This window comes from Suricata suricatta, chromosome 8 (assembly GCF_006229205.1).
Source record: "Suricata suricatta isolate VVHF042 chromosome 8, meerkat_22Aug2017_6uvM2_HiC, whole genome shotgun sequence".
Lineage (NCBI taxonomy): Eukaryota > Metazoa > Chordata > Mammalia > Carnivora > Herpestidae > Suricata > Suricata suricatta.
Genome location: NC_043707.1, coordinates 43,347,136 through 43,374,925, shown reverse-complemented (window position 1 = coordinate 43,374,925; position 27,790 = coordinate 43,347,136). Strand labels below are relative to the sequence as shown.

The 27,790-nt window shown below is 43.5% G+C and overlaps 1 protein-coding gene across 1 annotated transcript; it reads left to right on the top strand.

The window, feature by feature from the left end:
- The first annotated feature begins 320 nt into the window (after positions 1 to 320).
- On the top strand, positions 321 to 27,053 carry HAO2 (hydroxyacid oxidase 2). Its single transcript, XM_029945960.1, is given in 8 exon segments — positions 321 to 393; positions 9,825 to 9,963; positions 11,650 to 11,801; positions 13,972 to 14,255; positions 16,040 to 16,249; positions 20,000 to 20,158; positions 20,521 to 20,590; positions 26,230 to 27,053. Coding segments are annotated over 7 exon segments (1,062 nt in total). The 5' UTR covers positions 321 to 393; positions 9,825 to 9,832; the 3' UTR covers positions 26,286 to 27,053.
- The last annotated feature ends 737 nt before the right edge of the window (positions 27,054 to 27,790 follow it).

Below are 27,790 nucleotides of genomic sequence, written 5' to 3'. Positions count from 1 at the left end.
CCCTTTAACAACATACAGGCTTTTATAATTCTCCACTGGAAAGCAGCCGCTCCCTTTCTTGAACCATCTTTGATGAACTGGGAACATACATGGCTTGGGAGCAAATAGGCAACTATTTTATTTTGAAGTTTAATTTTTTAATGAACTCTCTTAAATTGGAAGTGATTTTGAAAAGCTCACAAAGTTCATTTCAAGAGCAACCTTGGTCTAGCCTAGTTGCTCATTTACTTCCAAGCTGGAAGATTAACTCATAGCCTTGAACCTTTTCTGAACTCATAGAGTTGTAGGTAGTGACATACTTACTGTTCTCTACCACATTCAGCAGCAAGCCAGGCTTCCAACAGCTTCCTCTGGACACCACTCTTCCCAAGGCCTGGAAGACACTAACATCAGGTTTGTTACTGGGTGTCCTCTGTGTGCTTGGAACAGGAGAAAAAGATGAAGTGGTAGGAGGTCTAGGAGAGAGGTCAGAGACTATGTGAAGATCGTAGGTGCTGACTGTGAGTTTCCAAGGGGAGCGGTCCAGCAAAAAGGGGTTGTGTAGAGACAGGTAGAGGGACCCCAGGGGCTGTCAAAGGAAGTCTTGCTTCAAAGACACTACACAGGTGATGTTTAGCAAAGTTAAGTCAATGGAATATTTATGGGCATCCATAAGAGAGAAAAGTCTCAGTCCTCGGAAATATACTTTGTACCTTGACCATTGCTTCCTGACCACCAGCAGAGGAAACCAGTGACATAGCTATTATTTTTAAAAGCAAAGACATCAATTTTTCTCAAACAATTGTACCAGGATAGTTTTTTTTTTTTTTTTGAGAAATAAGCTTGCATGGAAATAGATACCAACTCCCTCCAGTGCAGAGCCTTCTGGGATTATGATTGGGTCAGACTGAATCATAGATCAATCTGGAGGGAACTGCCCAAGAACAGTGATCATGTCAGCATGGTATTGGTATAAAAATGGACAAATAGATCAGTAGAACAAAATAGAGAGTCTAGAAGTAGAATCAGAGGAGACACAACTTTTTGTGATCTTCTACCTCCAATTTTACAAGAAGCAGAACTCCCAAAACTTGACTCTTAATCACTAGGCTATTCTGCATTTAATAAGATTCTTCTCGTGGTACAAGGTCTCTCTAAGATAGCCACATCCTTATTTTATGGGTAGCCGAGAATTGGAGCTTGTCTTAACTAGGTGGAGTAGAACATCATCTGTGAGATGTTACTTGAAAAACAATGGGAATATTCCTAACTCCCTGGATAACTACTCCCCATCCCAGGAAAGACTCTTGTCACCCTCTACACCATAGCAACTAACATAGAATGTGCTATTGAAATCTGTCTCCTTCAACCGTAAGCATCTTGAGAGAGAGATTAACATCATATAATTTTTTTAAATCTCTATTATTCAGCACAACACCTGAATGTATTAGTTAGGCTTGGCTGTGCTGTCATAGAGAATAAACCCTAAACTCTTCCTGGGTTAGCACATAAATATTTATGTCTTGCTCATATAAAATCTGCTGATCTCCAGGGCTACTCCTGTCCAAATGGTAATTCAGAGACCCACGCTGCCTTGATTTTATAGCTATGCCTTCTGGGGAACATGGCCTCCACATTGTTGTAGTAGGAGAAGAGAAAGATGAAGGGGCACCCAACAGTTCTTAAATTCCTGGACCAGGATCTAACACATATCACTTCCACCCTAACCCACTGGCCAGAACTAGTCGTATAGCTCTGCCTATCTTTTAGCAACTGGGGAGGAAATATCAGGGAGCATACGATGAGTTGTAAATGTCTCTGCCTACCTGGCTGACAGCATGTACTCAGTGAATCTTGTTGGATAAACTAATGAGTAAACATGACACAGGGTTTAAACTATGCTGTCACAGAACTGAAGCAACTTTCAACCTCCAGAGCCCCAGATAAGAATGTACATGTCATCAAAAAGGAGAATAATGCACTTGAATCTACCATTGTATTGATGACTCCTCTACACAAGGCACTGTTCTAGGAACTTCACACAGGCTTTAGTGTTTAGTCCTCACATGGGTCTTCTGGAATAGGTCTTAGTATTCTTCTTTCACAAATAACTTTTTCATAGAACCATGGAGAGCAAGTAGCAGAGCTGAGGCTTGAGCCCAAGTGGGCCAAGTTACAAAATGTATGAGAGTCTATATTCTTGACTCCATGGACTGCTTTAGCTATGAGTGCCTTATCATTAGCAGCTGAAAGCAACGGCCTTCAGAAATCCAATCCAGAGTTATTGTCATAGTGAGAGGTGCTAAGAGGAAGGGAAAGAGAGACAGGGCCATCCCATAACTGGTTTTCCTCATTTCAATGGCCTTGTCTTTTCTCATCTCTCTCCTGCTACCTCCTCCCCAGGATCACCACTTTCAGACAGAAGTTCTCCTACAAGACCTAAAGTCCACAGTGCAGAGAATAGAGTTCAGAGCTTGTTCTGATCATTTGTGTGGTTTTTGATGTCTGTTTTGCACACTCCATCCTGTCTGAGCAAATGAAGAGGCAAGAGCAGTGATCTCCACTCACTTTCCCAATAGCTTAAGTTGTGTCAGAACTGGCCAAGCCCACTTTGAGCAGCTCTCCCAACCCACCCCTGCAAGGCAGAGACCTGAATGTCTCCTAATGCACCACTAACACTCCACACCAGCTCAACTATATCCATGGCAAGTCAGAAGGATTCCTGGTCAAGCTTTGTTCTTCTCATTGTGTGAGTGTGGATAATTCACTTGGATCCTCTGGGTTTTAACTTTTTCATCTGTAAAATGGGATTGTAGCACATTTACTCTCTGATCATGATCTCACTGGGTTACTGTGAGCATCTGATGGAATAATGTATGCAAGAGTGCTTTTAGATTGCTAAGAGTATAACTGCTTAACTGGTTGTTGTTTAGGACCAGCTAAATAATGAAATTTTCTTTTCTTTTTTATTTTTCTTTTCTTTCTTTTTTTTTTTTCTGGAAGTTTCTTACTTTCTGATTGAGTTGCATCTTGCTGAGGGAAGGAAGCAAAGCTACCTACGCCCATGGCTTTTAAATGCCAACTCTCTTGGCTGTACATATTTGCTTCTCTTCATGATGCTTAAGCATCATGAAAGTCAGAACATATTACTACATGCCTGATGTTGGCCCAAGTATTAACTCACTAATCTCTCTGAGCTTCAGGTCTCTCATCTGTAAAATGGGGATAATAACATTTGTGTTTGGGAATTATCATAAGGGTTGAAATACTAATGCACACAAAACAATCTACATAGTGCATGACATCGTGAAGCATATGATAAATGGTTGTAATTTTATTGTCATTTTATTATCAGGGAGCCATCATGCTGTCTCCAAGGGTCTTTGTGTAATTAAATGATTCCACTGCTTAATGGAATTAGAAAATCCCCAACCTTTCAAAACACCATATGAGCACTTGGATCAGTGTCTCCCCGTGTGCTCTCAACAGTCTTCATCACAGAAGAAAGCACACAACTTACAACATGGCTGTGCTCCAAAACTCTACTTGGAAGTTGTTTGTTTGCAGCACAACACATATTTTTCCATAGAAAGAATGCTATTAAATTAGTGGTTGGCTTCCCAGGTCACTGGAAACACCAACTTGATTCTCAAAGTAGAAGAAAAGGGGCATATTTGCAATGCAAATGAGTATAAAGCAATGCTGTTGCATTGCTAGTCATTGGCCGAAACTGAAAACTAAGAAAATTATGTAACAGATGGTTTCTTTAATTTTTCATAAATGATGGCAATGAGGAAAAGCAGGCTTAATTAGAGGAAGAAGAGAGTATTTTCAAAGGCTTTGAAGGCTCTTTACCTGGTCTAATGTGACTTCAATTTTTTTAAATTAAAAAAACATTTTTAAATGTTTATTTTTTGAAAGAGAAAGAGACAGAGCCTTGGCAAGGGAGGAGCAGAAAGAAATGGAGACACAGAATCTAAAGCAGGTTCCAGGCTCTGAGTTGCCAAGTACAGAGCTTGACTTGAGGCTCAAACTCATAGACTTCAAGATTATGACCTGAGCTGAAGTCAGATGCTTAACTGACTGAGCCACCCAGATGCCCCAAACGTTTTTATTCTTGATCCAAAGGAATATGCAGCAGCACTAATCTCATCGATTAGTTGTTTTTGGTTTGCAAGCTGAAAAGTCAAGGAAATGGGAAAGATCAGGAAAAGGGAAGAAGTGAGAAAGACCTCCTGGAAAAAAAAATCAGCCAATGGTTTGGATAAACTGAAGAAGGAGGAAGAGGTGTATGGAGTATGGAGTAAGATGGATCACAGAGTCTGTGAGCAGTGAACACAGGTTGGTTAAGAACCCATACCCTCTTGCAGAAGCTAAATGGTGCTGTGACTGTGTCAAACAGTCCCCACTGAAGTCATAAGAAAGTGCCCCACGGCCAGAACAGCTTCTAAAAATATAGTTGCCAAGGCTGAGGGGCAAGAGGGAAGGAAGGCTGTGAGTACCAAGCTTCTTGGTGTTAGGAAATAACCCCGAATGTTGTGCTGGGTCCCTATCCTGTACTTCACTGCCAAGAAGTAAATGGTGAACCACAATGTTCACACAGTCACATCTAACCCAGGTCTTTGCATTTAAGGGCCAGAGAAGCACAGAATGTAAAGACCCCAAGGACCTCAGCCCAACCTTTAATTTCTGGTGGCTTCAAATCTGGTAGAGGCTAAATGGGAATATATGAAAATCTATAGATTTCAAATGAGCAACTGAGGCCCAGGGAGAGAAAACAACTAGTTCATACAACTATTAAGTGTCAGTAACCTCCCCCAAAGCAGTCTGCCTCTCAGTCTACTGCAATCACTAGTTCCCTGACCCGCCAAGAATCCAGTTTGTGCTACACCTAGAACTTCAGCCCTTTTGGGCTGCTATAGGCTAATCAAACCAGGTCAGAAGGAGTACAGGAGGAACTGGAACAATCTAGGGTAGGTCAGTCTCTGGAAGGCTTAGGCTATGCTGAGAAGCTAGTTCTCAAATAAGAAGTGAATTCCAGGTACCACTGCCAGGCTATCTGGAAGGAACTGCAAAATTCACCAAGTATGTCAGCAAAAGCACTGAAAATGGAGATAGGAGACCTAGGTTCTTTTTAAATTCTGCTCTGGTGTAAGCTTGCTCACATCTCTCCCTGCCTCTGAATCCTTCTCAGCTCTAATGGTCTTCAAATCCTCACCAGGAAGGATCTGTGGTCCTTGTGGCCTGGGGAGATGGGCCAGTGAGTCGCTACTAAACCTAATTAGGTCACCATAGCTCCAGGGCCACCGTATCCCTAATATAAATTTGCTTCCCCTCAGAACCTCAAAAACTCCATCAGCTTCTGATACACAAAGCTTCTGGGGTGAAACAAAGACATGTGTCATTCCCCATCATTCCTGCAGAATTTGTTCTGAAGAACCCCAACATTCTACTCCTCCAGGTAGAACATGACTACAGGCTAAGAGAAGTTCAACTGCTGAAAAGCAAAACCAGCTAATGGGAGTGGTTGTGGGGTGGTAGGCTGAAGAGAAGAGATAATTATTACATGAAACAGATTAAAACAAAACAAAAAAAAATGGCCACCATGGTCTGGAAGGAGTCCTGAGTCCTCGACTCCTCACGCTGTGTGAGGGCTCAGGGGAAAGGCCAGAATTGACAGAAATGACTAGGCTGATGTCTGTCAGACCCACACTGAACCCCTTGTTCCCTTACTACCACACAAATGTAATCCTTGGTCCCTCAGGCTACTCCAATGTTAGGGACACTCTGATACCTTGACAAGATATTCCTTAATTCCAGCTCCTATACCCTGACCTTTCCCTCCCATTTGGAGGACTCACTGGGGGCTCATGTGCCTCAGTCTCTGCCTTTGTTGATTCATGTCATCTCTGTTCCTGACATTGCCTGTGGCCTCAGCCCTGCTCTCCCCTTCCCTCTGCCACCACACATTCCACTACTAAGGCCTCTTCTTGCTGCTCCCCTCAAAGGCTGCTGTTACTATGGTGATGGCTGTAGGCTTTGTAGCCACTCTCCTTGAGGCTGTCGCCTCATATACAGTGATTAAAGCACTTTCAGCCAACCTTGAATGCTGTAATCTCTCAGACAAGGTTCCCAAAGTGTAGCCTTGATGCTATCTCTACCACTCCGCTGAAAATCTTGGCTTAAGTTCCCAGAGGACCAAGCCAGAGGGCTTTGAAGGACACCACCTTTCGGCATCAAGCACTTGCACCTGGAGCTGAGCCCTCAGAGGCAGCCTTTGCTCCCTTCTTATATTTCAATGACCTGCCCTGTGAGTTCTGCCCTGAGATCTCTCTTACAGGAACACCTAGGGGCTTCTCACACAAATAGAAGCTCTGATAACCCAGATTCCTCAAGTGACATCCACATGTATTATGAATCATATAAAATCTTCAAAGAAAGACAACTTGCTTATCTAGCCTAACTGATTTAGATCAAATGGCAATTAAAGAAGAAGAAGAAGAAGAAGAAGGTCTGCCTTGAAATGCCTACTGGTTACAGTTTATGTCATTCTTTCTTCCCCAGTCAGGGAAAACTGAACTTCGTGTCATTAGCAACAGGTACCGATGAACGTTCTCGCTTTTACATTTGAGCTTTCTCATCCCTTGTATGCTAGCTGTGCCTCACTGTTGTCTACCAGGCGACAAAAAACCTGAAGAAATTACATGAGCTACAATGAGCTAAAGTTCCTGGTCAGTGCACCAGAGATGTTCACCTTCTTTATGCTTTCCTCTGCTTCCTCTTCCTCTTGGGCAGTTGGGCTAGACAAAAGAAGAAAAGATAATGCCGCAGAGATCAAATTAAATGGGAATACAAGAAACCCATTAGGGAACGTGGATCCTCCCTTGAATGCCCGGTGGCTTTAAGTCTGGTATGGGTCAAACTGAGATACATAAAAACATAGAGGGCTAAGTCTTTCTTCCAAATCTGGGGAAAACTTTGAACAATGACGTTATCCTTCTGTTCAACTATAGGCCTCATTTTGGACTTCTAATAAAAATAATGGGCTCAGTACTTTACTAAGCTATAAAAAATTTGCCCTACAAAATTCTTTTAAACTCAATAAAATGAGGAATTTATGTGAACCAACGATTTTACTCTGCACTATGAAAGCAAAAAAGGAGAATGTTTACTTTAGGGACTACCAGAAGACATAACTCTGAGCCCTCCCGTGTCATAATTTACTCTCTGATCTTTCAAAGTTATTCCATATCCTAGACCTCATTATCTTCAAATGCAAAATGAAAATACTAATATCTTCTCTGTCTACTTCACAGGGAAGTAGAAAGAAAATAGTAGATAGAAAAAGAAACAGCAAATAGAAATGTAGTAATAAAGTATTTGGTATATATAAACATGCTACATTATTTCTTAATTTCCAAGTAGCTTCCAGATGCTTTAATTCCTACTATTCCAGGCAAGTAATTCTGAGTGAGTCTGAGCCATTTCTCTTGGATTAGATTCAAGTATTGTTGGGTTTTATGCTAGAAAGCCACAGAAGAGCATTTCTGTGAGAGTGTAATATATCGGATATGGGGATTGGTTGATACATCAGAAGTAGAAACCTGGTGGAGAATTCTCATCCAACAAGGCAGAGAGATGACAGACAAGGGAATGTTTAATTCAAATAGTAAACATTCACGAATAGCAACTCACTATCACATACTATCCTAATGCCTAGGGATTCAAAGCATGTTGGGGGTGGGGCGTCCTAATCCAGTGATTCACTAGGAAGACCCATGGAACAGGGCATGTAGTTGACGCTATGATTAATTACAGAGAAGGAGTGAGAAGCAAAATTAGCAAAGAGAAAGGGCTCATGGGGCAAAATCTAGAGGGAAACAGGCATAAGTTTGCAAGAGTCAGCTCCCAGTGGAATTATAGAGGGTGCTCTTAATTCCTCCAGCGTGAGTTGTGACAAAATGTGTGAAACATTGACCAACAGGGAGGCTCATTTTAGAGACTCATTGCCCAGGGCTTTTTGTTGGGGGCTGGTCATACTGACATTCTCTGCCAGACTCAGGCCAAAACTCTAGACTCTCAGAGAGAAAGCAGATGTTCAGCATAAACCATGTTGTTTGTACAATTTAGACACAGTTATCCATGCCATTCTTATCAAGGAGTGCTGGGAACCTCTTTGAAATCCAAGTTCACAGATTCCAACCAAAGTCCAACTTTGCAAGCAGGCTTTACAAGAAATAGCATTCTGGAGCCTGCTATGTTAACTCCTGTGCGCAGAGAGGTTTAAATCAGTGATTACAACATAGATGGATAAATACAATGATTAATTCATTTGACCAAAGTCACTGACTCTTTGAAGGGTCAGACAAGGATGAGATAAATTAGATATGGTGGCTGTGCTTTGTCAAACTCAACTCAGCAGCTCAATCACTCCCTGCCCACCCACTGACAAAGTGTGTTGCTTATAAAAAGCTCTATGGCTGTGCTCCAAATTCCTGCTAGCTTCCATCCAGAGCCCACTTCACATCCCAGGGGTTTTGTTTTCTGTCTGCCACAGCATCTTTCTGCTTAGCCCATAGGGTAGGTGTTTGGGGCTACTTCTCTATTTGCCTTGACTTGATTCTGGTGTGGCGCTGGATGCCTCCTGGCTAGTTCTGCCCCATCCCTACCCCCACCAAGATCTCCAACACTCTATATTTCATCTGGCTTCCTTGGCCCCCTTGTCCACTAGAGGAACCACTCCATTCATGTTTGAAGCTCCTGGGGGTAATCCCTGTCCCTCAGTCAATGATGTAAAAGTCATTCTATTTCTACTCACAGACTTTAGCTAATTTTCATCCCACTGCCAGCTGCCTGGGAGATGCCCAGGACTATGAACTACAGATTTCTCAACCTTTCCTACTGGAACCCTCTTATGCAGGAGCTCCACTGCTGTCCCTGACTGCAACCAGGGTTTTTAGCATCTCTTCAGCTAGAGTTCCCACTGTCTTTGTCCCTACCAGAGGGATTTATCCTCAAACTCTACCTTCTTTCCTCTTTCAGGAGGGTAGGGGGCTTATTAGAAGCACCAAGCTCCAAGTTTGCATCGGACTGGGGGTGGGATGAATGCAGGTCACGTATGTCGTTTTCTTGGTCTCAAAGTGAACATGTTCAATGACTCAGCCAAGGAGTCAAAAACAGTCAGCTCTCTCCTTGACACTAAGCAGAGCCCCCAAGCAAGTCATTCACCCAGAGATGCCTGGGAACTCCCAGGTGAGAGTTGTCAGTTCAGCCCCAATTTTTCTGGCCTGATGGATCTCCTCCCACAAAGGTACAGAGGTCGGAAACAGCCCTTGGGCATGTTCAGGAAATGCTCCTAGTAACTCAGATGACAAGAAGAAGCCATGAAGTTGTGAGACAGTTAGGAGCTGGTCCAAGAAAGGTGTGAATGCCAACATAGGAGCACTTGATCAGACCTGTGTTTCAGAAAGATCCTGGAAGCTGAAGGGAGATAAAATAGAGAATGAATTTGGAGGATAGGAGACAAAGATAAGAAGTTTTTGTAATAATCTTACGAAAAACAGCAGGGCGTCAACAGGACCCGAGGCAGTAGGTGTAGAGACGAGGAGACAGACATAAGGGATATTTAGAAGGCCAGACAATCAGCAGCTGGGAATGGGGGTGGGAGAATGGAAACATGCAGAACTGCATCTCTGGCAGTTACCCCCATTGGAATAAGGAATTCAAGGGAGTTAATGTTGAATCCAAAAAATACCAGGCCATGCAGAGCCTCCTCAATCACCCTTTCCTCTACATTTGACATATTCTGACTGGGTCTTTGTTTGGTTTTGGTTTTTCCTCTGAAGGTTCAGAAATGCCCTTGGCATGTTTAACAGACTTTCAGGCTTATGCCCGGGAGCGTCTGTCCAAGTCAACTTGGGATTTTATTGAAGAAGGAGCTGATGACAACTTCACAAGGGATGACAACATCGCAGCCTTTAAGAGGTCTGGTCTTCTGTGTCCTTTTTATTGTTAAGTTAAGGTGCACTGGTAGGGAGGTCCTTGGAACAGAGCAGCCTTTCTCTTTGCCTCCAGAAAACACAAAGTACTCAAGATATATTAATGTTTTTTGTTACTATTGTTTTGGGCTTTGCTAGAGGCTTTTTTGGGGGGGGTGAGGGTGGGCATGTGGCTGGGGCAAGGATGGATGGAGACAGTACTTATCTTAGTGTCTCCGCATAACTAGCATGAGTCACCTTCCCTCTATATCCCAGGACTTTGCCACCTGATAAGATAGGACAGGAGTCCAGGGTCTCCAGTTACCTGGGCCGGGAGGCATACATCTCCTGAGTCCCTAAACTTCTGACTTGAAGGAGACACTGTACGTCAGGAGAGAGGACATGGGAAATATGGAGACCCAAAGAGTCTTAGGGGGTGGAAAGAGGTTGATTTCAAGGGGAAAGAGCTGGTCCAGAATAGTAGCCTGTGGAATACGGGGCAGGAAATAGCCCACAGGCCACATCAGGCCCACTGTCTAATTTTGGATGGTCCACAAGCTAAGAATTTTTGTTTTCCATTTTTAAATGGTTGAAAAAAATCAAAAGAAGACATAATTTGTTACAGGTTAAAAATTAAATGAACTTCAAAGTGCAGTGTTTATAAATAAAGTTTTATTAGAACCAACCATCTCATTTACATGCCATTTACATATTGTCTAGGGCTGCTTTTGCATTAAACAGCAGAGCTGAATAATTGTGACAGAATGTATGGTCCACAAAACCTAAAATACTTACTATCTGGCCCTTTACAGAAAAACTTTGCTGATCCCTGTAGTAGAGAGGCCAGGAGAAACCTGAAAAATGAGATACAAGGGAAATGCTATGTAATGTATGTTCATACTTGTTTAGTACTATATTTAGGCCCCTTCCTTGCTTTATCTCATTTTGCTTCCATGAGACGATGATGAAATTTGGATTATCACTCCCATTTCACAAAGTAACACAAGTTTGTACAATCAGTATTTCTAGCAAAACCTTTCTACGATTGTGTATAATATTTGGTGAAAAACAAGCATTTTTGGACCCTAAAACTAAGGATCTATTGGACTTAAAAGTGTGTTTTATATATTTATGACTTGCGAATTTCCCTACCTTCTTCTAAAGAAGTAGTCAAGCCAAATCTTCAAGTGAATTGTCCTCTAGCAAAAAAATAGAAGCAAACAAAACAAAACCTCCACCATGATTATTCCCTGGGATTTGTCCTCCTTTGGTGACCTTTTCTTACTTTACAGAGGCTTGTTTGTAACCCATGAGGGAAGAGCCTTGAACTTTTTCCGGCTTATTCTTTTCCCTTGTAATTCTTGTTGTGGTAAATCCACCAAAGCATCCAAGTGCTGAGAGTCTGTTCACATGGGCAAAACTCAAAGACAGACCCATGCTGGAGCAAGGCCAGAGGCAGTGTGGATCATAGGTGCACTGAGGGTTTAGAGAAAGTGGGGTTACTGTGGGCCCAAGGTTTGCAAAAGGCTTTCTGAAGGGAAGTTGGTCTATGTGGCCTAATCAGCCCACTGATCCCACCAGAGGTTCCTTGGGTTCCAGTCTGGTGTAGACCTGTACGGGAATCTAAAGCCCAGCACCAGGCAGCACCTGCATATAACTCCACCAATAGAAAAATCTTTGTCACTGAGCACAGAATCCGCCTCCGACCCCGGTACCTGAAAAACGTGGCAAAGGTGGACACCCGGACCACAATCCAGGGGGAGGAGATCGCTGCCCCCATTTGCATCGCACCCACAGGTTTCCACTGCCTCCTCTGGCCCGATGGAGAAATGAGCACAGCCAGAGGTATGAACCAACCACACCTTGAGGCTCCCTTCCAGGGTGAAGTCCTGAAGCATGCAAGTGTCCTTCAGAGCTGTAGCAGGATTTCTCTTCAAAGGAGTTCAGGCAGGGGGTCTGGGTAGCTTAGTCTGTCGAGTGTCCAACTTCGGCTCAGGTCATGATCTCACAGTTTGTGCTGACAGCTTGGGAGCCTGCTTTCAGATTCTGTGTCCCCCTCTCTCTCTGACCCTCCCCTGCTAACATTTTCTCTCTCTCTCTCTCTCTCTCTCTCTCTCTCTCTCTCTCTCTCTCTCTCTCTTTCTCTCTCAAAAATAAAGAAAACATTTAAAAATTTAAAAAAAAAAAGGAGTTCAGGGACATCAATCAGGCCAGAATTAAGGAGGGTGGGGGAAAGGGATGCTTAACACTATGTTTGCATAACATTTCACTTGTTGTTGAGAAAACATCCATTTCCATAATAATGAGTGGTCAGAGAGGGAGCTATGGATGAATGGATGTGGAAATCAAGCAAGCCATCCTTCAAAGGAGGAGTATAGGCCACCAGCCATCTGTAAGGAAAGGGATTCTCAGTGTGACTTCAAAGATAGGGCTCTCTTTGACCCCTCATGGGCCAGGGCTGGAGCTGAATGGTGAGTCTGAATTTAGGATGAGGATGGATTCATGACATGACGTCCTAACTAAAGCCTTGACAGGCGCTCCTGCCCAAATATTTTTTCCCTTCTCTTCAACTGACTTCATCATCTTGTATGACAAAAAGGCTTTTATTGGATATATCTTCTTCCTAGGAGCCTCTTATTCTCTTCCCTCATCCCTCTCTACCAAAAGAGAGACAGAGTAAGGATGAGAGAGAGAAGGGAAGGAAGAGAGAAGGTGAGAGGCTAAAAATAGTCTTATAACTCCCTTTGTAATCTTTACTGTAGATTAAATCTGGGAAATACTTTATTTACAGGTTGCCCAGAGCCTCCCTGGGATCTTTTCTTTGACTTTGTGACATAGGAAATAATGAATCCAAGGATTCTATTGTGTAAAGTGACATCTGTCTGGTTAGGAGCCAAGTCTGGCTAGGCTGAAATACGAATATCCCACAGGACTATGACTGCTTTACTAATTCTTGATGCTTGAGCGTTTGGTGTTGTTTTTGGAATGGGGCAAAAGAATGGGGTATCTCCTGCTGACATTAGGGATTGAAAATATTAAATCTTTTTTATAAAGTTATTTATTTATTTATTTATTTATTTATTTGCTCATTTATTTTGAGGGTGGAGAGGGGCAGAGAGAAGGAAAGAGAATCCCAAGCAGGCTCTGAGCTGTTAGCGCAGAGCCCACTTGGGGCTCAAACTCACCAACCGTGAGATCGAGAGCTGAACTCAAGAGTTGGCCACTGAACTGACTTGAGCCACCCAGGCACCCCAAAATATTAAATCTTGATGAGGCCAGATTCTCTGTCCCTGGGTTGGTGAATGGTAGTGGCATTAACCTGCTGGAGAATCCTTCTGAAAATGATTAAAGTAGGAAGTGAGAAAGACGCCGCAGTATCAACATTGCTGTCACCACCACCCTCGCCAACCTCGTTATCACTAGCATTTGTACAGCACATTGCTTAGTAATTTTAAAAATCCGTCCATAGTATCTTGTTTAACATCCCGGCAACCTTGTAAGAGTGGTATTATTAGCATGCATGCCCTACAGACGAAGAAAATAAGACTCAAAGCCACACAGCTAGGAAGGGGAGGAACCCTTATTCTTCTAACTCAGATAGCATGCCTTTTCCAGGACAAAGCTCAGCTTTCTCCACTGGAATTACATTTCCTCATCCTTGGTCCTCTTTAGTTCCCTTCTGCTTTCTTAATGAGTTCACAGGCAGCCCATTCTCCTATTTGAAGGCTGCAGCCAAAATGGTTCTGGGGACTAGGGGACACTCCAGCTGGGAATATTGACCATGGACAACAGGGTTTGGAAGACAGGTTATACAGCAGGAGACCCAGACAGGATTGGACCTCCCAGCCTGACCCAATGGCCACTATCCCTCCTGCTCTAACAGGAAGCAGAATGAAGTCAAGCTTTATCTTCACTGTCAGGGCAAGCTAGTCAGAGGTGGCACAGACTCCGAGGGCTTCTCCTCTCCTGTCCAGAATCCTGCCTTCCAACTTGAGCTGTCCTGTTTGCTTTGCAGCGGCCCAAGCAGCAGGGGTCTGCTACATCACTAGCATGTTTGCCACCTGTGCCCTGGAAGATATTGCTGCCACTGCTCCCAGGGGCCTCAAGTGGTTTCAACTCTATGCTCATCCAGACCGGCAGCTCAACAAACAACTGCTCCAGAGGGTTGAATCCCTGGGTTTCAGAGCTCTGGTCATCACTGTGGATGTGCCCAAACTGGGCAACAGGAGACAAGACATTCGAAACCAACTGGACTTAAAGATGTCCTTACTGCTCAAAGACCTTCACTTCCCTAAAGAGGTAGGAAAGACACCAGAGATGAAGGGGCAGGCATTACAGAAGGCAACTTTCCTCTCCACCTTCCTCCCTTCTCTGTTTCCACAAAAATTCATTGACTGCCTGCTCTTGCCAGACTTGGCAGATGCCACAACTCAAAAAGCAGCCCTGGCTCCTGTTGTCCAGAGTTCCCGGGTGAACAGAGCAGAACACGAGATGTCCTCACTGCTGGAGCTCTCAACCTGTCATGAGAAAGAAGTGTTCTGGCCAGGGCTGGGTGCTAAGAAATAGGAAAGCATTGGAAAGGATTTTTTCCTGGAATAGGAGAGTAAATTAAATAAGTTCTTCCTACAGTTTCTACTTTATGGGACAGTTAGAAAATAATAATTTTGGGAGAGCCTGAATAGCTCAGTTGATTGAGTGTCCAACCTTGGCTCAGGTCTTGATTTCATGGCCCGTGAGTTTGAGCCCCTCATTGGGCTCTGTGCTGACCACTCAGAGCCTGGAGCCTGCTTAGGATTCTGTGTCTCCTTCTCTCTCTCTGCCCCTCCCCCACTCACACTCTGTCTCTCTCTGTCAAAAATAAACAAACATTAAAATAATTTTAAAAAAGAATATGATATTTTGGATGGCACATTAGGTTAACTGACCCCCTGAAGAGGATGCTCAGAGACAGGGTAGCCCATAGAATGTGGCCAGCTCAGGCCCCACCCTGCTGCCTTGAGAATGGAAGGTCAGTATCTCCCTATACCTGGAACTCATTTCTGGAGCTGCTAAAGTACACTTGTTGGGAATCTCTGAAATCGGTGACTGCAAAGGCCACTTGCATTAAAATGAGTGGCTCAGTCAGTTAAGCATCTGATTTTTGGTTTCAGCTCACAGCTCAGATCATGTATTCATGTTCTTGGGTTCAAGCCCTGCATTGGGCTGTGCACTGACAATGTGGAGGCTGCTTGGGATTCTCTTTCTTGCTTTATCTCTTTTTCCAAAAATAAATAAACATTTTTTTTAAAATCCTACAGTCAGATGCAATGGAGTGCCCCCAGAGAGAGAAAATCATGGTAACATTGGAACGGCTTGGCTTATTATAGATAATGATACCAGCCTTTTTAGCTAATGTGATACACAGCCAAGTGAGTCAAGGGTTCTACTCATTCACCACAAAATAGCCTTGGAGTTTTCTGGAATCCTTATCTCAGATCCCAGAGACACATTGGGATTGATGGATATTTTATTTACATGGTGAACCAAGGTTAAATATGAGGTAGTATCTGATTTAGGATAATTGAAGTATTTCTTAACTCTTATAACTTTTGTGCCTATCTCAAACGTCACATGTTACATTGGCCTACTGTGCTTTTGCTTATCCACCTCACTACTTTATTCCGAGTTCTTTGAAATAGTTCTTGAAATAGCAGTTCTTTTGCACAAAGTTTGTTAGGAAAAGGAGCTGGAAGTGTCGTTGATTCTGTTGCTCCTCTTTCAAGGCTTATGAAAGGTGGCCATCTGACTGTGTCTCATTTTGGAATGGATCAAACAATCTTAAAGAAGCTCAGGTCTAAAGTTCTCTTTTCTTGGGGCACCTGGATGGCTCTGTCAGTTAAGTGTCCAATTTCAACTCAGGTCATGATCTCATGGTTCATGGGTTCGTGCCCCACATTGGGCTCTATGCTGACAGCTCAGAGCCTGAATCTTGCTTCGGATTCTGTGTTTTCCTCTCTGCCCCTCCCCCATGCATGCGCTCTCTTACTCTCTCTCAAAAAAATTAAAATAAAAAAAATAATAAAGTTCTCTTTTCTTTCCCACAGAGAACTTCAATGCCCTATTTCCAGATGTCCCCCATTGACTCATCCATCTCCTGGAATGATCTCTCATGGCTTCAGAGCATAACTCGATTGCCCATTATCCTTAAAGGGATCTTGACAAAAGAGGACGCAGAGTTAGCTGTGAAGCACAATGTCAATGGCATCATTGTTTCCAACCATGGCGGGAGACAGCTTGATGACGTTCCTGCTTAAGTAGGATAACTTCGGAGGTGTTGGTGGGAGTGGGGCGCCCACAGCAAGGTACTCTGTGGAGTTCGGCCTACGCTTTTGTCTCCCTTCCTACTCATGTCAGTATATACCTGTGAAATGCAAGGACTTTTCATCATTAACAGCCTACTGTGTGCCAGATTCTTTTTACAAAGTCACATCCGACATCTCTAAATCTCACAATGGTCCTACAAGAATAGGATCATTATCACTCTTTTAATGGATGGGGATCCTGGAACTTAGGAATATTGAGTAACTTGTCCACATTCACACAGTTAATTAGTGGTTCAGGTAGAAGTCAATAGGAGAGACATTTCAAAGGCACTGAGGTCTCCTACCTTCTGGAAGAAGTGTTCAGCTCGAAGATCGCCTGTGTGCATGGTGTGTAACAACATATTTTCTCATGTGGCACATCCTGGGAAGGAACGGTACCTCACTCAAACTAACAAATAACCATCTTTCACAGTAAAACTAAACTAGAATCCTCTTCTAAAAATCTGTGACAATCTGTAATTTCCCTCCTATCTTTTGAATTTATGTGAATTACAGATGAAGAGGATGCAGGCAAGGAAAGAATCTTTTTTAAAAATTTTTTTAATGTTTATTTATTATTGAGAGACAGAGAAAGACAGAGCATGAGCAGGGGAGGGGCAGAGAGAGGGCGAGACACAGAATTGGAAGCAGGCTCCAGGCTCTGAGCTGTCAGCATAGAACCCGATGCAGGGCTCGAACCCATGACCTGAGCTGAAGTCAAGACACTCAACTGACTGAGCTACCCAGGTGTCCCGAGCACATCCTCAGTCTGTAAGATGAATTCCAGGAAATGGAGAGGGTACCTCAGCCCATCTATACATTTCAAGGCTTGTGAAGTTTGGAGGTTTCAGGTGCCAATCACTCACCCCTTCTTCCCTTTCAGGATCTACCTGAGAAAGAACAGATACAGAATGACCACCCCACATGGAGAGCAAGAGACACGGTTTACACTGGCTCTCCATTGAGCTGATGGAAGGGAACAGTCAGGCCTCCTACCTCTCATCCCAAATCTTGACCTATGTCCCCAGGAGAAAGTAGATCTGCAGAGCACATGCTGGCTCTCTCACCCGATTCCTGTACGAATGCCCACAGGTTACCTCCCACAGGCGTAGGAACCGGCAGAACAGGACTCAAAAGATGATAGCAGGTCCTGGGCAGTTCCAATTGTGTCTCTAGACAGGGACAGAAAGAGCCCATTACCAGCAAGCAGCAAATAGAGTCAAACGACCCTCAAAATAACTCTAATAAAGCATTATGCAATAGGCTCCCTCTGGTGAATCATTTAGCTCCGCTTGCTCCCTTGGGGGGGACTGAGTAATACGAGGTGAAAGAGGCCGCACTTCCTCAAAGACTGAGAATGACTGCTGGTACAGGCAGGAGCCAGAGACAGGATTTCTCCTTCCCCCTCAGGCTGATTAACATGTCCTTCTTCCAAGACTTCTGCCTTAACAACCAAAACCCAGGTCATCCGGGGACAGTGCTGAGATTAGTGTAAAGCTAGTGAAGTACCCTCGTCTGGCTCAAAATTTGAGAAGGTGCCAGAAAAACATAGTAAGATAAACCATAGTTTAATGAACTATTTAAAAATTTTAATGCCCCCAAATCCATGGTAAATAAAATATCAACTTTTTTTAAAATGTCTACTTACTTTTGAGAGAGAACGAGAGACAGAGGGTGAGCAGGAAAAGAGCAGAGAGAGAGGGAGACACAGAATCTGAAGCAGGCTCCAGGCTCTGAGCTGACAGCACAAAGCCCAACACAGGGCTCAAACCCATGTACCAGGAGATCATGACCTGAGCGAAAGTCAGACACTCAACTGACTGAGCCATCCAGGTGCCCCTAAAATATCAACATTTTAAATAAAGATAAGATCTGTCCCTGCACTTGTATAACCTGCTTTCACTCATCTCATCCCTGTCCTGGCCCCAGATCCAATAAATTTTATTTATAAAAGCAAGCACCTCCCAGCCCTCAACTCACAGGTCAAAGTTTGCCATTTGGTTTTTTAAATACTGCATTCAAATGTTATTTATCTGAGTGTTTGGGCACCATTAGTGCCCGAGGCCAGTGCCTCACCATGAGAGGTATGACTCTTCGGGGTTCCCATTTCCAGAAGGTCCCATATCTAACACTCTTTGTATATCTTCCTGGGACCTGGGGAAAGGCTAAGCTAGCTGTTGTCCCCAGAGGACTCTAATGAGTGTCCTACTGTGACCTATCAAAAGTAAATCTAAAGAAAGACTGTACCGTAGGCTAAAATTCACTCCCTGTCCTGTTTCTCAAATCCCATCACCTCCATTGTCCAATATGGCTCACTGGAAGTGTTTGCACAGATACATTTATTTCTTTTTCCCAACATCATAGAAATATTTCAAATGATACCATGATGAGGCTATAAAAATACCCCTTATTTGGACATGCATTCTTGCCAGTTAGCACATGTAAGTCTAAAATGTATTCAGTTCTCCTCCACTTGTAAACTAGAATACAAAGTCCTTTCCTCCCTGATTTCATATTCTGTTCCATCTAGGCCAAAGGATCTCATTGATTCCTTCTCAAAGATCTCAAAAAATTCCTGCTGATTCTTTCCTTCAGCAGCAAAAGTCCCCCAAGGGCCCAGTTTCTCCTCCTCTTTAGTTTTCCTGCAAAGAGGCACCGAACAGGAGCTCCAAGGCAGCTCCAGAGCTCTGTCCACAAGGACCCTCTGCCCAGACTCCCCTGTCTCCCCTCCTCTTAGACGTGGACCACGGCCCGGTCTGGGGCACCATGGGTGGGTAAGGCCTGCCAGCTGCAGAGCCTGGAGCTGCCAGGATGAAGTGGGAGATGAAGACAGGGGCCGGGGGGTAAGGCCAAGTGATAAGCTGCTTTGGTTTTGCCTTTCCGAGTCTTCAGGCCCTACTTCTTACACACTGCTGCTTCCATCCCCACCCCAAGTCTCAGATAACCCGCACGGAGCCAGGAACAAGTTGTAGCCCAGTTACACAAGACAGGCTGTGGTCCAGACACTTGGGCCAAGGCTAGTCACTTCCGCTTTGCCAAAGAAACTCAGTGCTTTAGCGATGGAGAACTCTCCCACCTGTGCCAGCCTAGAAACAGAAAAGGTAGAAGAAAATCAAAAGTCACAGTGTTCTTTAAAAACAAGAACATTAAAGGGGCACCTGGGTGGCTCAGGCGGTTAAACGTCCAACTTGGGCTCAGGTCATGATCTCATGGTTCATGGGTTTGAACCCCACCCTGGGCTCTCTGCGGTTGGTGTAGAGCCTGCTTTGGATCCTCTGTCTCCCTCTCTCTGTCCCTCCTCTGCCTTGCACATGCTCTCTTTCTCAAAATAAATAAAGGTTTAAAAAAAAACCATTAAACATCATAAATGGAAAATGTCCCCTCTAGGATATGAAGAGGAACCAAGGGTTTCTTCCAATCTATCAACAGCTGAACAAGTGAGTCAGAGAGGAGCTGCCCTCTGCCAGGGAAGAACATGGCAAGAGGGAGCACCTGTAGGAAGTGCCTGGGGCTTGGGGACACAGCTGTACTGCTCTGGGAGGGGAGGGGGAGCACAGCTAGGGCATGGGGAGGGAAGAAACTGGTAGACCTCGCCCACACTTGGACTTCGTGTTCCCAAGCCACGTTAAGGGGGCATCTCTGTCCTGTGATCCCCAAGAATGAAAACAGAAACCCCTCAAGGCTTGCATGTCGCTTTTTCAGATCGACGCCTTGGCAGAAGTGGTGGCCGCTGTGAAAGGGAAAATGGAAGTGTACCTAGATGGTGGGATCCGAACGGGCAACGATGTGCTCAAGGCTCTGGCCCTTGGGGCTAAGTGTGTGTTTCTGGGGAGACCAATCCTGTGGGGTCTTGCCTACAAGGTGAGAGGAGCAAAGTGAGACCCAGTGGAAAGCACTGGGCTTCTTGTTTGTTTCCATGCTTTCCTGTGGTTTGCCCTCCAAGCTTAGCCATTTCTCAAGGGGCCATAGATTCTCGAGGGCCAGTCACCCCTTGCCCAAATCTCCATGCGTCCTCTGCAGCACACTGACATTCTCAGGTGCTCTCACCCCCATCTCTTCCTATTTGCTGCCCCGTTTTCCCAGCATGGTTCCAATTCTGGGGACATCTCTGTCCTGCACCCCCACAGTTGTGAGCACCCCCAGACCTGATGTTCAGCCCATGGTCAGAAAGTTCCTTCATGCTTCTTTTTGTGTCCCCCCCCAACCCCCATTCTTGGGAGCAGGGTGAACATGGTGTTGAGGAAGTTTTGAACATTATAAAAAACGAGTTCCACACTTCCATGACCCTCACAGGTAAGTTTAGGCAATTCTTTTTCTTGTTGTTGTTTACTTATTTATTTTAAATTTACATCCATGTTAGTTAGCATACAGTACAATAATGATATCAGGAGTAGATTCCAGTGATTCATTCCCTATGTATATCACCCAATGCTCATCCCAACAAGGGTCTTCCTTAGTGTCCCTCACCCATTTAGCCCATCCCCCCACCCACAGCCCCTCCAGCAATCCTCAGTTTGTTCCCTATATTTAAGAGTCTCTTATGTTTTGCCCCCTTGCTGTGTCATATTATTTTTTGCTTCCCTTCCTTTATGTTCATCTGTTTTGTATCTTAAATTCCACATATGAGTGAAATTATATGGGGATATTTGTCTTTCTCTGACTAACTTATTTCACTTAGTATAATACTCTCTAGTTTCATCCATGTTGTTGCAAATGGCAAGATTTCATTCTTTTTGAAAGAATGCCGAGTAATACTTCATTGTATATATGTACCACGTCTTCTTTATCCATTCATCTGTCAATGGACATTTGGGCTCTTCCATACTTTGGCTGTTGTCAATAGCATTGGGGTGCATTGCCCCTTTGAAACCGCACACCTGTATACTACTATACCTAGTAGTGCAATTGCTGGGTTATAGGGTAGTTCTTTCTTTAACTTTCTGAGGAACCTCCATACTGTTTTCCAGAGTGGCTGTACCAGTTTGCTTTCCTACCAGCAGTGCAAAAGAGATCCTCTTTCTCTGCATCCTCACCAACATCTGTTGTTGCCTGAGTTGTTAACGTTAACCATTTTGACTGGCTCATTGTGGTTTTAATTTGTATTTCCCTGATGGTGAGTGATGTTGAGCATGTTTTCATGTGTCTGTTAGCTATCTGGATGTCTTCTTTGAAAAAGTGTCTATTCATGTCTTCTGCCCATTTCTTCACTGGATAATTTGTTTTTTGGGGGCGTTGAGTTTGATAAGTTCTTTATAGATTTTGGATACTAACCCTTTATCTGATACGTCATTTGCAATTATCTTCTCCCGTTCCCTTGGTTGTCTTTTAGTTTTGTTGATTGTTTCCTTCACGGTGCAGAAGGTTTTTATTTTGATGAGGTCCCAATAGTTCATTTTTGCTTTTGTTTCCCTTGCCTCCAGAGACATGTTAAGAAGTTGCTGCGGCCAAGGTCAAAGACGTTTTTGCCTGCTTTCTCCTCTAGGATTTTGATGGCTTCCTGTCTTACATTTGGATCTTTCATCTATTTTGAGTTTATTTTTGTGTATGGTGTAGGAAAGTGGTCCAGGTTAATCTTTTGGCATGTCCCTGTCCAGTTTTCTCAGCACCATTTGCTGAAGAGACTGTCTTTATTCCATTGGATATTCTTTTCTCCTTTGTCAAAGATTAGTTGGCCATAGGTTTGTGGGCCCATTTCTGTTCTCTATTCTGTTCCATTGATCTAAGTGTCTGTTTTTGTGCCAAAACTTTTACAATTCTTTTCCTTATTTGTAGCGGAAGGCATGAGGGCTGCAGAACAGGAGTGGCAGCTCCTCCTTCTACCTTACCTTCCCCTGACCCAGTGGACACCCAGAAAAGAGAAAAGGGAAGAGATGTTCCAAAGATTGAGCACAAACTTGGAATGTGATACCCTTGCTACAAAAGCAAATATAATTTCAGATTATGGGAAAGAAGGTCCCATTATACTCTGGCTTGTTCAGGTCATATCAGGCTTATTGGGAGTGGTTCTGTGCATCATCTTTTAAATAATACTCATGGATGGTGAGGTGTTGAGAAATAATGTCAAGGAGGAAACATGGAGGAACTGGGGAGATAGAAACAACAGGAGGAGAGAATGGGGAAGAAGGAGACATGTCATCCTGTGAGACCACAGCTGGACAAACGTGAATGTCTCAAAGTTACATGTGGATGGATTTCACTCAAAAATGAAGTTATTGTAAAGTAATGCTCATAACAATTTATATGTTTTTAGCAAAGCCTGGGATCCAAGTGACCTGTAAAATAGTAGTTCTCAACCAAGATGGTGACTGCTTTCATTAGAAAGATTTGATTTGGAGTTTTTAGTTTATTTTTTTTTCTAGTTGGCACAAGATGGTGGGGTGGGTACTGCAGGTTGTTAGTGCTGGGGGGATAGAGGTGCTAAATGTCCTAAAATGCCTGGAACAGTCTTATAGAAGAGAGCCACCTACCCAGTGCCATTGGCCAATGGCGCTGTCTTTGACTGTCTTTGTCTGCTGTAGATACTAACTGATTTTGATGTGAAAGGACAGACAAGATGAACCCCAATAAGACTTCCATTTGATCTTCAATTCTAAAATTTGATAATAACGGACATCTTCTCCAGAAGAAGGAAACAATGGATCAAGAGCTCTAATGAGACATCAAGACCATTTTCTTACCATTAACTTATCACCATAAATGTTACAGAGAATGTGTCATGTGCTAGGCGCAAGGCAAGGTGTCTGGGCTCTTCTCAAGCCTGGTTTTGGTCTGATATTTAGACAAGTGTCTTGTGCTCAGTGTCCAAGTTGCATTAGTAGTACCCACTGGGGCTGTGGACTCAACTTTTTGGGCTTGAATAATACAAGTTAGAAAACTTAGATCAGCATTAATGCCAGCCTCAGTCTCCTTTCTGATGAGCAGATTAATTAAAGGGGGGAAAAAAGGAGGGGGGAATAAATCAGGGCATGGAAGACAAGGGCCATCAACTTTGGACCAGAGCCATACTATTCAAAGCCTATGAAGATAAGTCACTAAATGACCTGGAATCACCATGACCCTTCCTCATGGGAGGGCACCAGCGTGAATAGATATCATATTGGTGTCTTTTGCCCCTTGGAGCGAGAGGGGTGAAGGATAAGAAGACTCATGAGTTTCTACAGATTCCAGGAGGTTGAGATGACTTTCACTGCTCCCCCAGACATTTTCTCCAATCCTTGCCAAATGATGCCTGATCTTCTTTTAAAAGAAAGAAGTCTGTTGAGGGAATTCACAGTGACAAACCTCTTTTATTCTGCCAAAAGTTCACATTTAACAGCCACTGGCGTAGAAATGGCAGCTGGAAAATCTTCCGAAATCAAGTGGAAAGCTCCCTCTTTTAAAGGGGCCAAAGAGAAAAACCAAACTGTGAGCACGTTTATGGCCAACGGTTTATACTCCCCTCCTTCTGCCTGTTCTGCAAAGAGAATGTATGGTTTTTAGTGTAGATATGGGAAAATTAGTAATCACAACCAAATGCGGGACAGGGCAGAAGGAAGAAGAGAAAGAATAGGAAACTGAGGGAGAAGGGCTTCCGTGAGGATCCTCTGCATAGGAGTATCTCCCCCAGAGAAGACCCCCAGGCGAGTCCCTGAGGAGAAGGGATCTTGGCCAGGGGCCGGTGCTTTGCATAGAACTCACTACAATGAAAAATCATAGTGTGAACCCCTTGAGATTCTGTCATACCTTAGTCTTTCTGCACACAATGCATGTTGAGATTAAGACGCCTGACACAAAATCGGCACCCAGGAGGGATCAGTTAATATGATTTCTCTCTCCCAATGCACCTGGAGATGTTGATGTTTTCCCTTATGACCCTGTAACATACAGCCCTGGGAGGAGAACCCTAGTTGCTGATAGCAAAATAAATTTAAGAGTCATGTTTTTTGGGGCGCCTGGGTGGCTCAGTCTATTAGGTGTCTGACTTTGGCTCAGGTCATGATTTCATGGCTAGTGAGTTCCAGCCCTGCCTCGGGCTCTGTGCTCACAACTCAGAGCCAGGATTCTGTGTCTCCCTCTCTCTATGACCCTCTCCCCCCCCCCTCCTTGTGCTCTGTCTCTCTCTCAAAAATAAATATTAAAAAAATTAAGTCATTTTTGTCACTGTCAGACCAATTTCTGAAATTATACATACAGAAAGTTTATAATAAGAATCAGGATCTGTCTTGAAAAATGTCCACATATAAATCACACCAACACAAGGCTGCACTGACCTCAGTAAGGTCTCGCCCTTCATAAGAAGAGGAGGCTGAATTAAAAAGTCTGTGAACCTTTTGGAGGTTTACTGTTTGTCACTACCCGCTTCACGTGTAAGAGGCCAGAATATTTTAGTGTAAATATCCTCCTAATTTACAGTAATGAAAAAGCAGGAAACAATTATAAATATGCATTCTCTCTCACACTTTTACCGAGTCTCTGCCAAGTGCAGGGCGGTGCCTTTGGTCCTGCATGAGACCCAGAAGCCAACCTGAGGGGAGTTGAATAAGCACAGAAGCATTAAGAAGGTGTATGTGTCAAACCATCTCAAAATAAAATCATAGCATAACTCTGAGGCAACTCTTGAGGCATTTTTACATTGTTTCCACATCATTTTGCGACAATACGTACCCAATGACTCTATTTTGGCATCTCTGTGCTCCTTGAAGAGGAGCTGTGCTGTGAAGACCCACTATTCTCTGCTCTGGGAAAACCCTAAGCTCTTAAGACCACTGTCCATTGAGGGCACCACCTCTAGCACCGAGGTCCTGCTTCCGCTGTATGAGTTCATTTAGTGGGTTATTTATGTAGCCCATGCCTGACGTCTTTGTCCACTACAATCAACCCAGGGGTGAAACTCAACTTTTCCCTCTGTTTCCTTTTTGTTTTGGAGAGGCGAACCCCTTCCTTTAGTTATATTTTTGTGAGTAATACATTTTGCTAAAGCTGTGTTTTGGGAGGTGAAGGTGCACACATCGCCCATGTGGAAAGAACTTAAATTAATCCTTCCACATCCTGGCATTCAGGTCCTTCTGCCGCATCGTCACCAGGGAGCTCCCTTCCACTCAAGGCCAGGTCTTTCCAGTCTGTATCATCGTGCTGCCCCCTCTCCCTCCCCCCTCTTCGAGCTTCCTAGCTGACATCACTTTCTTCAATCCTTGTGTCTAATCTCTGCTACAGTTTTAATTTTGCATTTTAAGGAAGCTCCTCCATTTAAAAAAGTGTGTTTCGTTTTCCAGAACTTTCTCGTTGAAGGCAACTGCTGTATGAAATATTCATCGCACCTCTTATTCCTGGTTCATATTTCTCCCTGACAGATACTTCCTATATCCTTGAGCCTTATCAGCACTCAGATAAAGGTCAAGTGTATCGACGGCCCATATGAATTGATTTTGTAAATGCTAAAATAGTGTTTCCGTCTTTTTACTGTGCCATTTTGACATGGCTATGTTGAAAGAGGATATGGGCACAGGCTCACAAAATAATTCTCAAGGCAATCAGAATCACATTATTCATCTGGTATCTTCATCTACCCTCTAATGCAACTTTTGTTTAATCTTTTTACTATTATTTATTATTATATAGCATTTTTTCAGGGTGAGCACAAACATCAAGTCAGGCTTGTTTCCATTGGATCATCCCACTACTCATGATGGGGTGGGCTGCTGAAGTTTTAGAGAAATAAGCTTTTTTATTTTTTATTTTTATTTTTATTTTTATTTTATTTTAGAGAGCGTGAGCAGGGGAGAGAGGGAGAATCTTAAGCAAACTTCATGCTCAGTGTGGAGCCCAACATGGGGCTCAATCCCACAACCCTAGGATCATGACCTGAGTGAAAATCAAGAGTCAGATATTCAACCCACTGAGCCACCCAGGTGCCCCATAGAGAAATAAGCTTTATAACTGCATTGTTCTTTTAGGTTGCCTGTCAGTTGCGGAGATCAATCGGGACCTGATCCAGTTCTCCCGGTTGTAAAGAAAGTGGGCTAATGACCAGACTACTGAGGTTGCCCACCAGTAGAAGACAAACTCACAGCGTGGTGTGGGTTGCCTTCCTACCTTGTCCTTCTCCTCCACAGAGGCTCCTCCCCTGCACCTTCAACCACTCCACCCCTTGTTCTTCAGGCCCCTCAAATCCTTCCTCTTCCTCAGATGTGACCTGCTCTTCTTTACCTCACTGTTTTTATGTGTTTTTGCCTGCACTTCTCCTCTAAAAGAAAAAAATCTGAAAAACCTGAATCAATAATGATTGAAATAGCTAGTAGATTTATTTTTTTGCATATATAATTCCTATATAATTCCATGAACCAACTATGCATATTTACACTCTGTACAGAAGAGCTATATGTATAAAAGATCCTCCCACAAAAATACGACTCCTATGTGTAGATAATAGGGAAATCATATAATTAAAAATCTAGACTTTGGAGCCACCAGGCTCATACCAGTTAAGACTGGTACTGACAAGCTGTACAATGGGAAAGTTTTTTCAGCCTCTCTGTAAATGGGAATTATACTACCTACCCCGCTAAGTCAAGAGAAAGGTTAAATGAGATAATGTGTGTGCACTTTAGAACACAATGCTTAGCACCCAGTAGAAGTTGAGGAACCAGTAGCTTTTATTGTTTGACAAATTTCTATTCCCCTTTTAAGACCTTGTTCAAATGTCACCTATTCTTACTGTGTCTACTTTCTAGGTTCTTCCTATTGTACTTTGCATATTACACTATTACAACACTTATAATATGCTGTTTGTTTGTTTATTTACTTAGTTGCATGTCTTTCTCCACAAATAGATTGTACATGACTCCAGGCAAGAAGCTATACATTTGGTACTGGTCTTGGCATTTGACAACCTCTTGATGAATACCTGTAACATAAATGGATGGATGGGTGGATGGATGGATGGATGGATGGATGGATGGATATGTGGGGTGGACAGGTGGATGGGTGGGTGGATGGATGGTTGGATGAATGGACAAATGGATGGATATGTGGGTGGACAGATGGATGAGTGGACAGAATAAAGATAAATGGATGAAAGGAGAGACAAGAAAAATGAATAGATGCTCTAGCAGTATAAAAACTCCCTGGGCCAGTAGTCAGCTAAAATAGACTTCTAAAGCAGAGGCACCACACTGCATAAGATCTAACATTGTAGACTTCAAGAAAGTTAGGGATATAAATCAATATTGTAAATAAATAGCCCCCCAACTCATTTCTCTATGTTCTCACTTGCTCCTTTTTCACATTCTGTTCTCTATAAAACAACCAGAGAGATTTTTTTTTAAGTACAAGCAAATCCTCTGTCTCACCTGTTCAAAGCCTTTCTGTGGCTTCCCACTCCATTTAGTGGAAATCCAAACTGACACCCAGCTCTTCCCTGGGCACTGCATGTCTGGTTCTTGTAGACTTTTCCAGCTCACTTCTTCACCACTCTCCCCTTTGCTCTCCATGCCCCAGCCATCCTGTCTCCCTCCT